Raw genomic sequence first — 17,888 nt, 5'->3', positions numbered from 1 at the left:
CCTGTTGCCCAGACCACAACAACTTTCCTTCATGTCACAGGTGTGGCTTGAGATCCTGTGTCTTTCCACACTATACTTGTCTCCATCTTCCTCCATGCCTCATCCTCTTTCTTACCACTCAAGTCCTTATTCTACTTGCCGTCAGATGGGAATGATGGACGATCCTGGGTTGGTGGGAGCGGAGAAGAAAACATAGAATGCTTAGGAACAAAATCAGCAAAGGGTATGCAAGAACCTGAAAACCATGCTGAAACTATAAAACTATAAAACTTTGCTAAGAGAAGTGAAAGAACAGCTAAATGGAGAAAGATATATTTGTAGATTGGAACACTAAATACTGTTACTAGGTCAATTCTCCCTAATCTATAGATTCAAAGCAATCCCAATTAAAATCCTAGCAGTTTGGTTTTTTTTTGTCAACACAGTCAAACTGATTCTAAAATTTATATACAAATGCAAAAGACAGAATAACCAAAACATTCTTAGAAGGGCAAAGTGGAATGATTCATATTACCAGTTTGAAGACTTACTATGAAGCTATAGTAATCAAAACAGTGTGGTACTGCCATAAGGATAAAGAAATAAATCAATGAAACAGGATAGAGTCCAGAAATAGAACCACATACAATCGAAGGGCAAAGGCACTAAGGTAATTCTATAGCAAAGTCTACTCAACAAATAATGCTGGGAAAAAATGGGATAAATGTATTTTTTAAAAATGAATCTTGCTATGTACTTCACAATGCACATAAATTAATTTGGGCTGAATTAAATACTTATACACAAAAGCTAAAACTATAAATCTTCAAAAATCAAACACAGGAGAATATTTTCCCAACCTTTCTTGGAATGAGCAAGGTTTCTTAAGAAGGGCACAGAAAGCCCTCACATGAAATAAGCCTTCCTCATACAACTGGAATTCAGAAGAATGTTTAAAGTTCTGCTTGTCAAAACAAACACTAAGAAAATAAAAAGATCAGAATAGACGGAGAATATATTTGCACTAAATATATCTGTCAAAAGACTTGTATTCGGAATATATAAATAACTCCTGAAATTCAACAATAAAAGATAAACAACCTATTAAAATATGCAAAAAACACACTTCAAAAAAACAAAAAGCCACACAAGGTAACAATAAAGTTGAACAACAATGTGTCCTTACTCTCATTTTTTGCTGTTTAAGAGGACATCATGGGATGGACAAAACAGGCATGATTTCTTTCTTTCTTTTTAGGGATGAAATTTTATTCTCATCTCTCCTTCTGTTTCATCAGGTGTAATATAATAGCTTTTTGTTTCTATCTGTGAACACATTTCCAGCACCTGTGGGATATTACTTCTTAACAGGTATTCATGTACATTGCTATTGGGCAAGTAAACAGAACAAAATTTCTAGAAAGCAGTTTTATAACTGTTATTAAGAGGTTTTAAAATATTTATGTCATTGAGAGTAATTTCTTCTGTGGGGATATGTCATCGGAAAGTATTTTGAAATATGAACAGAGGTTTATGAGCAATTATTACAGGATTATTTACACCACCAAACATCCAAAAACCTCAACATTTCATAAAGGAAGCTGTTCATGAAGGAATAATTATTACATAAATTGAGATATTTATATATGAAAGAATAGTCAGCCATTTGTGCTATGGGTTTTACTTATGAGTTCCTATATGTTTAAAAACAGAAATAAAGCAATTGGAAGAAAACACATCAAAATATAAATAGTTACAGATCATTTTACTTTTAGTTCTTATGTGTACTATCAAAATAAGCACACATTTAATATTTTTTCCTAAAAAAATAAGGAATATACTCTCTGGTATGTATAAAACCTCAGCCCTGGGAATTTCTCCATGTGATTTTTCTCACCAAATAACATTTAGCTTTTCTAATTCATAAATATAAAAGAGCTTACATATTTTAACTTCAATTAACATAAAGAAAACTGGCTCTACTTTCTTTAAAGTTTAGGAGACTGAAATCTCTGGATTTCATACTGCATAGCAAATTTGGTGACCAATGCCTCAATCTGTATAATGCTTTGGACTGTCTTAAAGAGTTTTAGATTACTTAGAAACAGACTCAACATGAAAAGACCTTCAAAACCATGAAGGCAAAAAATTGTGGCAGAAATAAATACAAATTACAGTGTCTCATTATGGTCTGCATAGAATCCAAAAAGGTAATCAGGGGGCGCCTGGGTGGCTCAGTTGGTTAAGTGCCTGATTCTTGGTTTCGGCTCAGGTCATGATCTCATGGTGGTGAGATTGAGCCCGTGAGCCCCTGTCAGGCTTGTCCTCAGCAGAGTCTGCTTCAGATTTTTTCTCCTTCTTCCTCTCCCTCCCCCTCTGCCCCTCACCCCACTTGCTCACACACTCTCTCTAAAATAAATAAACAAAATCTTAAAAAAAAAAAAAAAAGGTAATCAGGTTACCAAGCACCCAGCGAAGAATCATCTTAATTTGTAGGAATGCATTTCAACCAGGGAAATGAATTGAAGACTACTATTTTGAAATTTGCAATCAAAAGATAAAGAGTCTAGTTTCAAGAAACACGAAACCCAAGTCCTGGAAATGAAATTCTTTCTTCTAGAACAATAGTGTACTGTTATATGAGCAGTCAGGTAAGATGTGAATGAAAATAGAGAAAGAATGCCCATATTCTTCAGAGAGCATAGGACGTTCAAAACTGTGCAGTATACACTACATTTAACTCTGCTTTCTTGAAGTAGAATTTTTTTTAATCTTGGAAGCAATCTAAAGTTATTAGAATCTGAGATCCACATTTGATGCTAGGTGCTATGCATTTTTACATGATTCATATATAAAGAGAAAAAATAATTGACATAATTTTAGTATTCCATTTTCTCTTCACCAGCCTCCATCAACTATTACTCTTTTCCTTTTCCTACCAATGATGGGACGGGAGAGAAGGAGATCTGATAGACCCCCAAAACCCTCTCTCCCAACCTGGAAGGATCCCGTGAGCTCTAAACATGTATTTCAAGTTGCCTCTATCTCCCTAGATGCCTTACAGGAGTTTCAAATTTAACTTACATAAATTGAGCACTGGGTAATATATAGACCTGTTAAATCACTATATATCTATATATCACAATATACAGACCTGTTAAATCACAATATATAGAACTGTTAAATCACTATATTGTCCATCTGAAACTAACAACACTGTATATTAACTAGACTGGAATTAAAATAAAAATTTAAAATATGGTAAAAAAAACCACAATTCATTTTTTGGCAATATTATCTTTCTTTTATATTCCCCCCATCTCTAACGTATTCACCATTTACCTAATGGCCTCTGCTGGCCAGCCAGGATTCATGTATACTCCTTTTTCTTTTCTTTTTTTTTTTTTTAATTTTATTTATTTATTTGAGAGAGAATGAGAGCACATGAGACGGGGGAGGGCCAGAGGGAGAAGCAGACTCCCCGCTGAGCAGGGAGCCCAATGCGGGACTCGATCCCGGGACTCCAGGATCATGACCTGAGCCGAAGGCAGTCGCTTAACCAAATGAGCCACCCAGGCGCCCTACTCCTTTTTCACCCTTCAAAATAAGTCACCGTGTCTGAATAACTCTTGAAGTTTCCTATCCCCCTACCTTTATTACCACTTTCTTCCCCAGATTCCAGGCCTCCTCATTTCTGCACCTGGACTTGCTTTGTCTCTGGGCCTCCAGCAGGAGAGATTCTGGTCACCTTCCACCCAGACATCCAGGCAATCTTTCTAAACCACCATTCTGATTCTGTCTCATTCCATCTCTGCCAACCTTCCTGCTTCACAGTTACAAAAAACTGTTCCTGTCCTCTCCTTTCTCCACACCAGTGTCTTTCTTCCCCATCTGTGTCATCACTGAGCCACCATGAGTGCTCTAGGATACCATGCTCTCTCAGGCGAGTCTCCCACAGAACGGACGCTCACAATTGCATCTGTAAGCACTCCTGACTCTTCTGCGTAATTTTTGCTAATTTCCCCATTTTATAAATACTGTTTGGTTTCAATTCTTCTTCCTATCTCCACACATGCCTTTCTCCTAGAATTTATGATGCCAGACCACAATTGCTTGTGTTTTTCACATCCTCCCATAACACTAAACTGTGGGCACCCTGAGGACAGGGCTTGTCTCTGGGTCCATTTCATAACTGTTTTATGTAGCAGAGTGCCATTTCTGAATTCAATAAGTATTTGTGGGTTCAATAAATGTTCAATAAATATTTTTGACTGACGCTAAATGAATGAAAGCAGGGAGACATTTTAAATTATAAATATTACCTGGAATTTATAAAATTCCTATTAATTAGAGACCATCAGTATGACCTGTATTGCCCATAGGCTGCATGGCCTTTCATAATCCAGAACCCCAAGTTACCCAGGGTCACTTCCACTGTACCAGACTTGCCAAGTATTTGTAAGCCCACCCAGATTCGAGGGGAGGGTACAGAGACCCAAACTTAGAATGGCAAGTGTCCAACAAACTCAAATCCATTTAAACCAACGATCACCATCAGAAGATGCTATTGAATTACTTATTTTGAAAACATATAAATAAAAATAATCTGTTATCCTGCTTTCCCTATACCAATTATGTAACCAAGTAGCCAAATAATAGGTGAAATTACTCTTTATAGAAATACCCCAGTTAATCAATGAAAAAGGATAGAATTAGAATATCACTACTCTGCCAACCTCTAATGATCACTGGATCCAGACAATGCTTATCAGGGACTATTAGTCAAAAAAGAGACACAACTAGATATTACCTATCCTCTTTTGGAAGAAGAAAACACTACTCACAGAGTAGATTTGGGGGGGCTGGGGAGACGGAAGTGTTGTATCTACATCCAACTATCAACTTAAAGGAAACAGCAAGAAAGAAGAGCATGTTAATTGACACTTCCGGAATATTATCAGCACAATTCAAACACAGGGAAACTACAGGATGAATAACCTGGTTTCTTCAATAAATAAATGAAGTTAAAGAGATGGACAGAAACCTATAGATACATAAGAGTCACATTAATCAATTACAATGAATAAATTTTACTTGGATCCTGGTTCAAACTCACAGAGCACAAGAAAACAAAGGACATTTGCAAGACAACTGGAAATTTGAGCACTCAGTAAACAGTAATATTCAGATGCTACTGTCTTAATTTTTTCAGATATAAGGCATATAGCTGTGTTCATAAAAGAAGTCTTATCTTTTAAAAACACATTCAGAAATATTTACAAGTAACTGATAAAATGCCAGAGATATGCTTCACATTAATATAAGGGATGTGGTCATAGGTGGGGACAGATAGAAGATTGCCCATGAGTTGAACATTATAGAAGCTAGGTAACGACACATGAGGGTTCAATCTATTGTCTATTTTTATATTGGACTTTCCCCATAATAAATACTTACTTAAAAGCACACTTTACTAATTCCCCAGTGACCTTGGAATAAAGTCAAAACCTCTAGATGAATCCTGTAATCACTCCATGATCTGGTCCTTGCCTACCACTCTCACTTTTCACCTCCATAAAATGAATTACAGTTCCCACAGAGGACTAGGATCCCTCATACTGCTGAGAGTATGTAAATTTCTCTTTCTATAGAATGCCCAATCCCACTCTTCTTCTCCTGGCAAAATGCATTCACTCTGCCACATTTGCTCAAGCCAACTACATGTATCAGTCTTTGCTGTGTGGAAGACACACACTGGAGTGATGGGTACCCACCACCTGCCACTCCTGGCTGGCACTCCATCCTTTCCTGCCCTCCTTCTTGCCCTGTGAGCCTGACCCACTCAGGCTATATCAGTAGCTGCTTGTACCCTGGCTTCTGGTTAGACTTCTCCAGAGGGAGGCACCAGTGGAAGATCTATTGGGCCAAGAAGAGTAAGGTATCTATATCTAGGGCTCTGGCTCCCTCCCTGACGGGTTGGCACTGGCTCACTGCTTCCACTTAGCAAACACTACCCCTATCAGGTGGTCCTTCCCAAACAGTCCTTCTTCTGGTGCAGGTGACTGCTTCGTTACCTCTGCACCTTCAGCTCAGGAATACACCACCATCCATCATTCCTTCTCATAAACCTAGTTCACTATTTGTCAAGTCCCTCCACAAACTCTCCTCCAGTTATTCAGTGTCAGTCTGCTATCTCTTTCATGTCCAGACACTGTGCAATTGTCAACAAAAATAACCCAAGCAAGACTCTAAAAAGGACCTGACATAGATATGGGCTGAGAAGTTATAGAAGATGGAGAGTCAAAGAACATTTTAGAGAGAAAAAGCATGTGCAATGGTCCTGTGGTACAAAAGCAGCAAGAGATGTTCCAAGCTAAGCTTGACTTGAGAGGCTACTTGAGCTAGAAAGCAAAGAGGGCAGTGGAAAGGCTTAGAGAACCAGAGAGAAACTCAGTCTTGCAGGCCTACATTTCGATTTTGATCCTGAGAGCAATGCGGAAGAATCTAATATTCTCTTTGCTCCCCCTCTACCCCGCCCCCCACCGTCCAAGCCTGGGTGAAGGATCATCTTCTCTTCCACATTCCCTGACAGTCTTCTGCCACATAGTCAGGAGTAGGAAGCTCTGGCACACTGGTAAACATTCAATAAATGTTACTGAATCCATGAATAAATGAATGAGTAAAACACATGTGGCCAAATTTGAACCTTTTTTGGTTGCTTCCAAGAATTCTTCCTTGCACGCATCCTTGAGTTTATTCCTACATTTGCTCTCAGCTGAGTCTTTGCCTGTAATTAGCACACAGATCTTTGGAGAAAAAGAGCAGGACATGAGCTACAACCTGAAAATTAGATCAATTCCAGACCAATCTTCGACACTTAACAATCATTTCATCCCAGAGAGGGCAGATTTCATGAGCAGCATCGCCATCTCAGGTGATGGACATTTGCCACAATCACAAGAGGCTATTCTCTCTGATCTCAGTAACCCAAGGTGATTGAGGAAAAGTCAGTAGGAATCCACAGAATGAGTGATGAAGAGAGCTGCTCTGGTTTGTTTAGAGCAAGAAATGCAACCTTCTTACCTTCAAGCATAAGGTGTAGCACAAACCAAGTGCTAACCATGGGTTGCAAGGAGATTTTAATTTTTTAATTCATTTTATAACCTGATAGGGTGGCCTGATTTACACCAGATAAGATGATAAGCATAATTTTTAATTCGTTTCCTCATCATTCAATAATAAGTTGAAATACATAGCTAAAACCTGCTTGAGGGGGTTTGTTTCAGTCTGCGCTGGGCAAGAGGGACTCCGGGCACTAGCCTCCACTCTGTATTGACACCCTTTTATCCCAGTCCTCCAACAACCCCTTGTTCCAGGTTGGATTGTGTCCCCCAAAGAGATATATTGCCGTCCTAACCCCCAGTACCTTAGAATGAGACCTTATGGATATAGGAGCAAGATGGCAGAGGAGTAGGAGACCTGGATTTTGTCTGGTCCCAGGAATTCAACTGGATAGGGATCAAACCATTCTGAACACCTATGAACTCAACAGGAGATTGAAGAAAAGAATAGCAACAACTCTTTGGAAGGTAGGACGTGAGGAGAAGTGAATCTGAGGCGATACTCGGGAGGATAGACAGCGGGGGAGTGGGTGTCCGTCGGCCGCTTCTGGCAAGTGACAGAGCCGCGAAGCACCAAATCGGAACTTTTAGAAGTCGGCTCTGCTGAGGGACATCACTCTGGTGGCTAAGTGGGGGGTGGAACCCTCATGGGACAGTGTGGTCTCAGGACCCTCGGGTTCACAGGAAGACCAGGGGTGCCTGAGTGTGGCAGAGTTCCCAGGTATTGGAGCGGGGAAGCTGGCTGCAGAGACGGAGCCGAGGCGCAGGCTCTCAGCTCGGGGTTGTCATAAACCGTGATCTGGGGCACAGTCGGGCCACTGCTCCTCCAGCAGGGACCCAACAAGCAGCAGATCCGGGGAGACTCCCCTTCCTCCCCCGGGAGGAGCGGCGTGGGAGTGCACCACAGGGATCTGCTGGGTTTGGAGACTCCACATGGGGTCGGGTGCCAGAGATAGAAATGCTCGGTCACAGGCCGGGTGAGCACGGAGTGCGGCTGGAGACCAGGGAGATGGGAGTGATTGACTGCTTTTCTCTGGGGGCTCACTGAGGAGCGGGGCCCCGAGTTCTCGGCTCCTCCGGGGCAGAGATTGGGAGGCTGCCATTTTCACTCTCGTCCTCCAAAGCTGTACGGAAAGCTTGCAGGGAACACAAGCTCCCGAGAGCAAACCCGAGCAGATTACTTAGCCTGGACCCGGCAAGGGCGGGGCAATTCCACCTCCAGCAAAGACATTTGGAAACCACAGCAACAGGAGATCAGCAAGAACAGCCAGCCAAGACCAAGTTTACTATCAATGAGAACAGCAGAACTCGAGCGCTAGGGGAATACTGCACATAGAATCCATGGCTTTTTTACCATGATTCTTTAGTCTTTCAAAGTTAATTTTTTTAAGTGTCTTTTTTTTTTTAATTTTTCTTTTTCCCTTTTTCAACCAACATCTTATCAATCCCTTTTTAAAAAAACATTTTTATTTTTCATTTTTAGAGTCATGTGCTATCCCTTCATAGTAGTTACCCTTACTTTTGGCATATATATATATAAGTTGTTCTCTCTTTAAAATTTTGAAATACAGTTTCTTCTAACAGATCAAAATATACCCTAAATCTCTAGTGTATGGCTTTGTGCTAGTCTCCTGCCTGATCACATTCTCTCCCTTTTTTTTTTAAATCCTCTTCTTTCTTTGTTCAACCAACTTCTTATAATTCCTTTTACAAAATCTTTTATAATTTTCATCTTTAGAGTCATAGTCCATCCCTTCATCATATTAACCCTTATTTTTGTACATATATAAGTTTTTCTTTCTTTAAAATTCTGGGAGGCACCTTCTTCTAACAGACCAAAATACACCCAAAATCTAGTGTGTGGCACTGATCTAAGCACAGACTGATCATATTTAATCATATTCTGTTTTTTTTGTTTTGTTCTGTTTTTATCTTTTTTTTTCCTTTCCCTTTCTTTTCCCCCAGTTTCAGGTCTTCTCTGATTTGTTTAGTGTATATTTTCTGGGGACGTTGTTACCCTGTTAGCATTTTGTTCTCTCATTCATCTATTCTCCTCTGGACAAAATGACAAAAAAACCACCTCAACAAAAAGAACAAGAGGCAGTACCAACTGCCAGGGACCTACTCAATATGGACATTAGTACAATGTCAGAACTAGAGTTCAGAATGATGATTTTAAAGATACTAGCTGGGCTTGTAAAAAGCATGGAAGTTATTACAGAAACCCTTTCTGGAGAAATAAAAGAACTAAAATCTAACCAAGTCAAAATCAAAAAGGCTATTAATGAGGTGCAATCAAAAATGGAGGCTCTAACTGCTAGGATAAATGAGGAAGAAGAGAGAATTAGTGATATAGAAGACCAAATGATGGAAAATAAAGAAGCTGAGAAAAAGAGAGATAAACAACTACTGGATCACGAGGGCAGAATTCAAGAGATAAGCGATACCATAAGACGAAACAACATTAGAATAATTGGGATCCCAGAAGAAGAAGAAAGAGAGAGAGGGGCAGAAGGTATATTGGAGCAAATTATAGCAGAGAACTTCCCTCATTTGGGGAAGGAAACAGGCATCAAAATCCAGGAGGCACAGAGAACCCCTCTCAAAATCAATAAAAATAGGTCAACACCCTGACATCTAATAGTAAAACTTAAGGTCTCAGAGACAAAGAGAAAATCCTAAAAGCAGCTTGGGAGAAGAGATAATGTAACCTACAATGGTAGAAACATTAGATTGGCAACAGACCTATCCACAGAGACCTGGCAGGCCAGAAAGGACTGGCATGATATATTCAGAGTACTAAATGAGAAAAATATGCAGCCAAAAATACTTTATCCAGCTAGGCTGTCATTGAAAATAGAAGGAGAGACAAAAAGCTTCCAGAACAAACAAAAACTAAAGGAATTTGCAAACATAAAACCAGCCCTACAAGAAATATTGAAAGGGGTCCTCTGAGCAAAGAGAGAGCCTAAAAGCAACATAGACCAGAAAGGAACACAGACAATATACAGTAACAGTCACCTTACAGGCAATACAATGGCACAAAATTCATATCTTTCAATAGTTACCCTGAATGTAAATGGGCTAAAGGCCCCAATCAAAAGACACAGGCTATCGGATTGGATAAAAAAACAAGACCCATTGATATGCTGTCTGCAAGAGACTCATTTTAGACCCAGAGACACCTCCAGATTGAAAGTGAAGGGGTGGAAAATGATTTACCATGCTAATGGACACCAAAAGAAAGCTGGGGTGGCAATCCTTATATCAGACAAATTAGATTTTAAACCAAAGACTGTAATAAGAAATGAGGAAGGACACTATATCCTACTTAAAGGGCCTATACAACAAGAAGATCTAACAATTGTAAATATCTACGTCCCTAACATGGGAGCAGACAATTATATAAGCCAATTAATAACAAAAGCAAAGAAACACATCGACAACAATACAATAATAGTAGGGGACTTTAACATCCCCCTCAATGAAATGGACAGATCATCTAAGCAAAAGATCAAGGAAATAAAGACTTTAAATGACACACTGGACCAAATGGACTTCACAGATATATTCAGAACATTCCATCCCAAAGCAACAGAATACACATTCTTCTCTAGTGCCCATGGAACATTCTCCAGAATAGATCACATCCTAGGTCACAAATCACGTCTCAACCAGTACCAAAAGATTGGGATCATTCCCTGCATATTTTCAGACCAGAATGCTTTGAAACTAGAACTCAATCACAAGAGGAACGTCAGAAAGAACTCAAATACATGGAGGCTAAAGAGCATCCTACTAAAGAATGAATGGGTCAACCAGGAAATTAAAGAAGACTTAAAAAAATTCATGGAAACAAATGAAAATGAAAACACAACTGTTCAAAATCTTTGGGATACAGCAAATGCAGTCCTGAGAGGAAAGTATATAGCAATACAAGCCTTTCTCAAGAAACAAGAAAGGTCTCAAATACACAGCCTAACCCTACACCTAAAGGAGCTGGAGAAAGAACAGCAAATAAAGCCTAAACCCAACAGGAGAAGAGAAAGAATAAAGATCAGAGCAGAAATCATTGAAATAGAAACCAAAAGAACAGTAGAACAGATCAATGAAACTAGGAGCTGGTTCTTTGAAAGAATTGACAAGATTGATAAACCCCTGGCCAGACTTATCAAAAAGAAAAGAGAAAGGATCCAAATCAACAAAATCATGAATGAAAGAGGAGAGATCACAATCACCACCAAAGAAATACAAACAATTATAAGAACATATTATGAGCAACTATATGCCAGCAAATTAGATAACCTGGAAGAAATGGATGCATTCCTAGAGATGTATCAACTACCAAAACTGAACCAGGAAGAAATAGAAACCCTGAACAGACCTATAACCACTAAGGAAATTGAAGCAGTCATCAAAAATCTCCCAACAAACAAAAGCCCAGGGCCAGATGGCTTCCCAGGGGAATTCTACCAAACATTTAAAGAAGAATTAATACCTATCCTTCTGAAACTGTTCCAAAAAATAGAAATGGAAGGAAAACTTCCAAACTCATTTTATGAGGCCACCGTTACCTTGATCCCCAAACCAGACAAAGACCCCATCAAAAAGGAGAATTACAGACCAATATCCTTGATGAACATGGATGTAAAAATTCTCACCAAAATACTAGCCAATAGGATCCAACAGTACATTAAAAGGATTATTCACCACGACTACATGGGATTTATCCCTGGGATGCAAGGTTGGTTCAACATCCACAAATCAATCAATGTGATACAATACATTAACAAAAGAAAGAACAAGAACCATATGATCCTCTCAATAGATGCAGAAAAAGCATTTGACAAAGTACAGCATCCTTTCTTGATCAAAATTCTTCAGAGTATAGGGATAGAGGGTACATACCTCAATATCATAAAAGCCATCTATGAAAAACCCACAGCGAATATCGTTCTCAATGGGGAAAAACTGAGAGCTTTCTCCCTAAGGTCAGGAACATGGCAAGGATGTCCACTATCACCACTGCTATTCAACATAGTATTAGAAGTCCTAGCCACGGCAATCAGACAACAAAAAGAAATAAAAGGCATCTGAATTGGCAAAGAAGAAGTCAAACTCTCACTGTTTGCAGATGATATGATACTTTATGTGGAAAACCCAAAAGACTCCACCCCAAAACTGCTAGAACTCATACAGGAATTCAGTAAAGTGGCAGGATAGAAAATCAATGCACAGAAATCAGTGGCATTCCTATACACCAACAGCAAGACAGAAGATAGAGAAATTAAGGAGTCGATCCCATTTACAATTGTACCCCAAACCATAGGAAACCTAGGAATAAATCTAACCAAAGAGGCAAAGAATCTGTACTCAGAAAACTATAAAATACTCATGAAAGAAATTGAGGAAGACACAAAGAAATGGAAAAACGTTCCATGCTCATGGACTGGAAGAACAAATATTGTGAAGATGTCAGTGCTACCTAGAGCAATGTACACATTCAAACAAGCCCCATCAAAATACCATCCACTTTTTTCAAAGAAATGGAACAAATAATCCTAAAATTTGTATGGAACCAGAAAAGACCCTGAATAGCCAGAGGAATGTTGAAAAAGAAAAACAAAGCTGGCGGCATCACAATTCCGGACTTCCAGCTCTATTACAAAGCTGTCATCATCAAGACAGTATGGTACTGGCACAAAAATAGACACATAGATCAGTGGAACAGAGTAGAGAGCCCAGAAATGGACCCTCAACTCTATGGTCAACTAATCTTCGACAAAGCAGGAAAGAATGTCAATGGAAAAAAGACAGTCTCTTCAACAAATGGTGTTGGGAAAATTGGACAGCCACATGCAGAAGAATGAAACTGGACCATTTCCTTACACCACACACAAAAATAGACTCCAAATGGTTGAAAGACCTAAATGTGAGACAGGAGTCCATCCAAATCCTAAAGGAGAACACCGGCAGCAACCTCTTCGACCTCAGCCGCAGCAACTTCTTCCTAGAAACATCTCCAAAGGCAAGGGAAGCAAGGGCAAAAATGAACTATTGGGACCCCATCAAGATAAAAAGCTTTTGCACAGCAAAAGAAACAGTCAACAAAACCAAAAGACAACCGACAGAATGGGAGAAGATATTTGCAAATGACATATCAGATAAAGGGCTAGTATCCAAAATCTATAAAAAGCTCATCAAACTCAACACCCAAAGGATAAATGATCCAATCAAGAAATGGGCAGAAGACATGAACAGACATTTTTCCAAAGAAGACATCCAAATGGCCAACAGACACATGAAAAAGTGCTCAACATCGCTCGGCATCAGGGAAATCCAAATCAAACCTCACACCAGTCAGAATGGCTAAAATTAACAAGTCAGGAAACAATAGATGTTGACGGGGATGCGGAGAAAGGGGAACCCTCCTACACTGTTGGTGGGAATGCAAGCTGGTGCAGCCACTCTGGGAAACAGGTTCTTCAAAAAGTTGAAAATAGAGCTACCATATGATCCAGCAATTGCACTACTGGGTATTTACCCCAAAGATACAAATGTAGGGATCTGAAGGGGTACGTGCACCCCGATGTTTATAGCAGCAATGTCCACAATAGCCAAACTGTGGAAAGAGCCAAGATGTCCATCGACAGATGAATGAATAAAGAAGATATGGTATATATATACAATGGAATATTATGCAGCCATCAAAAGGAATGAGATCTTGCCATTTGCAATGACGTGGATGGAACTGGAGGGTGTTATGCTGAGTGAAATAAGTCAATCAGAGAAAGACATGTATCATATGACCTCACTGATATGAGGAATTCTTAATCTCAGGAAACAACCAGAGGGTAGCTGGAGTGGTGGGGGGTGGGGGGGATGGGGTGGCTGGGTGATAGACATTGGGGAGGGTATGTGCTATGGTGAGCGCTGTGAAGTGTTCAAGACTGTTGAATCACAGATCAGTACCTCTGAACCAAATAATACATTATATGTTAAAAAGAAGAAGAAGAAGAAGAAGATAGCAGGAGGGGAAGAATGAAGTGTGGGAAATCGGAGGGGGAGACAAACCATGAGAGACGATGGACTCTGAAAAACAAACTGAGGGTTCGAGAGGGGAAGGGGGGTGGGAGGATGGGTTAGCCTGGTGATGGGTATTAAAGAGGGCATTGCATGGAGCACTGGGTGTTATATGCAAATAATGAATCATGGAACACTACATCAAAAACTAATGATGTATGGTGATTAACATAACATAATAATAAAAAATTAAAATAAAATTTAAAAAAACCTGCTTGAAATTGCCCTTACGCTATAATTCACAATTTAATACAAACAAAATTAAAATGCAAAGGTGATTTCAACGCTATAGCAAATGAATATTCATCTTTGTCACAATAATGATGTCTTTCTTTATTCAGGTATTTTGTGATAATGGAGATATCCACCTCATTCGTAAGCAGGCAAGATAAAGATGAATGCAAACGACCACCCTCCTTTCTACCTAAACAAAGGTAGGTCCTCAGTGAAACAGAAAGGTATCAAATGGCAAGGTTTCTGCATTAGTGCTGAGGTATTTCTGGGGCATAATGCTCTCTAATTTCCATAAAAATGTTGCATTTCATTCTGGTAGAAAATTAATCAGGAAAATTAACAAATAATATTTATTTTTGAAATTCAATCAATTGTGCATCAATTTCCTGAGTGACATAAAGAATTATCTTCTGTTCTTCTTTTCCCCAAGCAATTCTATACTGCATAACTTTATAAATTGGTAAAACAGGAGAGAAAATTAAAGGCCAAAAACCAAAAATCTATGAGATGAATAAACTCTGGAACTAAAATGTATTTCATTTCAATAAAATATTGCATTGCTCACCAAAGAGGCCATAGTGAACCCAATGACTTCAATATAACCATCATCATGACGCTGAGGTTCAAAATCATGGTGATCTCCTGGGTTCCCCCAGGGCATTGTGCCAGCACAATATCTGCAAGATAAGATTAAAAACAGAATTAAATTTATTCCATCGCTCTCACAATTGTCATAAGGTATTACCTTACAGTGAGATCCAACATGTATCTCACCTAAGATCAGTTTTCTGTTCTTGGTACATACCTTCTGATAGAAAAGAAAATGGTCTTATCATTTCCAAATATCCATCTGTGAAAATGGCCACAATTTTATAACACAAGCGTCTCTTGGTGCCCAACTATCCCCCAACTCATTATTTATTAACATTTCTCACTCAGTGATCCATTATGTCTGTTTTCTATGACGTGCTGTGAGTTACCCATAGGCGGTTCCAGAATTTGGTCTTGGAGGAAGACATTGCATCCCAGCAGAAAAGGGCCAAGAAACTGAGGTGGGTACACAATGGTCATTATGTGCATAACTAAGATAATAAATAACCACCGGGAAGGTAAGCAGAGAAAGGTAGCTGAGGAAGAGGAGAAAGGTATGGGAAAAGATAAGAGATGAAGAAAAAGAAGGAGAAGTAAAGGAAATTGGAAAAGGAATGGAGAGATGGGGAGCAAGAAGAAAAACAGAGAAAAAAAAATTAAAGAAGCTAATGTTTCCTGAGAAAATAATGTTTCCTGAGAATCTAGATCTTTTATGGAAATAACGAAGATGAAAATCATTCTGGAATAGGATTGTAGGTGACTATACAGAGTACTGCCAAAAGTAATCAGGAGACTGTTTTCCTAGCCATAGATTTACATACAATTCTCATTTCAATTAAATTCAGTCTAAATAGAACCTATCTGCAGATTTTGTGTCTTGAGTCGTGTGGTTTGCAAATAACAAAGGGTCATAGATTCATCCCCTCCAAAATCTTGCCTTGGGAGCCCAGACTCTAATTTTGTACCACTGAGATAATGTGCTTATTTTGAGTCTAGTTAATCTTAAATATCCCTTTCTCCTGAGGAACATAATAGCACCAAAGAGAGTTGACATCCTGGCTAGAAAATGCTACTCTAATTGATCCTATTTTTTCAAAGCAATCATCTAGCAGCAATTTTGAATGAGTTCCATGCTAAAATCAGGTTGGATGGTTTCCTAACAGCTTTTGGGAAACTGAGAACAGGGCTTTATTCAAGTCTATTATTCTTGGGAGGGAGAGGGAATCAGTAAATGAGAATTATATTAAAATGTTCCAGTAAATAGGGGTGCCTGCGTTTCTTAACAATGGATAAGTGTATACCACGCATGCCACATCACATAAAAACCACCCACCCACCACCCAGAACACTAAACAAACTGAGGAGGAGAACAAAATGATCAGACCTGGAAACCCCTAATGAGCCAGTAAGATAACTTACTTTCACTGTTTGTACCCTGGACATTTTCTATAATGAAACCCGATAACCTCAAGTCAAACGGAGTTCACATCAAACCAAAGAAAAAGGATGAACAGAGCTTACCTGGGTATATTTAAAAATACTATACACTGGAACTTCAGTTCCTGAATCTTTGGAGTGAGATCTGTTCCATCACACTGCAACAATCAAAGTAGAAAAAGGGTTTTGAAGTAGTCACAAGTCTAATATATATATTATGTATTATGCATATATATAATATATAATATATATCCTGGTCTTCTCCTTGCCCTCAACTCGCTTAAGTGCATGCCTTATGACTGAAAATGCATTCTGATTAGAACTTTAGCAGACCCAGGGTTCAGAGCATGGTTTTGTTTTGGTATAAAAAACAAAGCTGCCATTTGACCAAAATAGTTTTTCTCTGGCTTCATAAGCAAAGGAACTGCCATCATTCTTAACCTTGGAATATTAGCTATTTTAACTTGTAGTATCAACCTTAAAAGATTTATGAACATTTAAAGGAATAAAAAGTTCAGGCAGTAGGGATCTCCACCAAAGTTATCCGGGATAGTTATTTGCTTTCTGAGATCAATTTTTATTTTGAAAACACCAAACATAATATTTTGAAAACTGTTTAAGAGGACTGTATATTGCAAGCTTTTAAAAAAACTATTATAAATCAGTGGTATCTCCATTAGGGATTTGCTCTTACACATTTAATGTCTTACAGACGTTGACTGGTCCTCTGAGATAAACTGCTTTCCTGGACCTGGACGTGACCCTGGGTGTCTCAAGGGCCTCAGTCTGGCCTGGCCTCAATACCTCTGTATGGAGCTTCCCTCACCGGTTAGCACTTCCCTTGAGCATCCTCTGACTAATCAAAGAAAAGGCTTTCATTTCCCTTTCTCATTTCCCACTGGTGACAAAAGTCAAAAGAAGAAAACTCTGGTCGCGACTATAGACTTCTCAATGTCAAAGGTGTACTTTTGTATTTGCTCTCCCCAAAACCTCACCACAGAATTCCCCATTATCTTCTCTTTTGGAGAGCAAAGTAATGCATTCCCAAGCTTCCTGTGAATTTTTAAAGACTTCTTTAAAAAAAGTGTTCAGGCTAAGAACAGTGATTCTACTAGCTTTAGCATCTCATTGTTTTCCCAGCTCATCTTAATGCAGCCTAATTTTCATGGGCATGCTCCAAAAATTGTTTCCAGGAAATAATACAGCCCTAAATAAACAAATTATTTTAAAATGTTACGTAGAATCATATTCTAGATATTGATTGAAGGTGTTTTTACAATATCCTCAGACACTAAGAAAACATGCAGTCTCCAATGTAAGCACTTGGAATGAGATGATACATGACTATACCAAGGAAAATATCTTAAATTATCAAAATTGAGTGTTGTAACTAAAATTTTAAAAATAAAATACAAAGCAGTACTGTTTACCTTACAGAAAAAG

At 38.9% G+C, this 17,888-nt stretch overlaps 1 protein-coding gene across 1 annotated transcript in view; it reads right to left on the bottom strand.

Moving 5' to 3' along the window:
* DGKI (diacylglycerol kinase iota) overlaps positions 1-17,888 on the bottom strand; it is a 356,177-nt gene that overhangs the window by 141,798 nt on the left and 196,491 nt on the right. Inside the window, exons 18-19 of the mRNA XM_064574919.1 lie at positions 16,530-16,603; positions 14,983-15,094 (exon numbers count right to left, since the gene is read on the bottom strand). Of these exons, the coding sequence (XP_064430989.1) occupies positions 14,983-15,094; positions 16,530-16,603 (186 nt within the window). The remainder of the gene's footprint in view (positions 1-14,982; positions 15,095-16,529; positions 16,604-17,888) is intronic.

Source organism: Mirounga angustirostris, unplaced genomic scaffold (assembly GCF_029215605.1).
Source record: "Mirounga angustirostris isolate CCGP_5_RB_7025 unplaced genomic scaffold, mMirAng1.0.hap1 SCAF_12, whole genome shotgun sequence".
NCBI classification, from domain to species: domain Eukaryota; kingdom Metazoa; phylum Chordata; class Mammalia; order Carnivora; family Phocidae; genus Mirounga; species Mirounga angustirostris.
The sequence above is the reverse complement of the archived record's forward strand: the minus strand, read 5'-3'. Positions and strand labels throughout refer to the sequence as shown.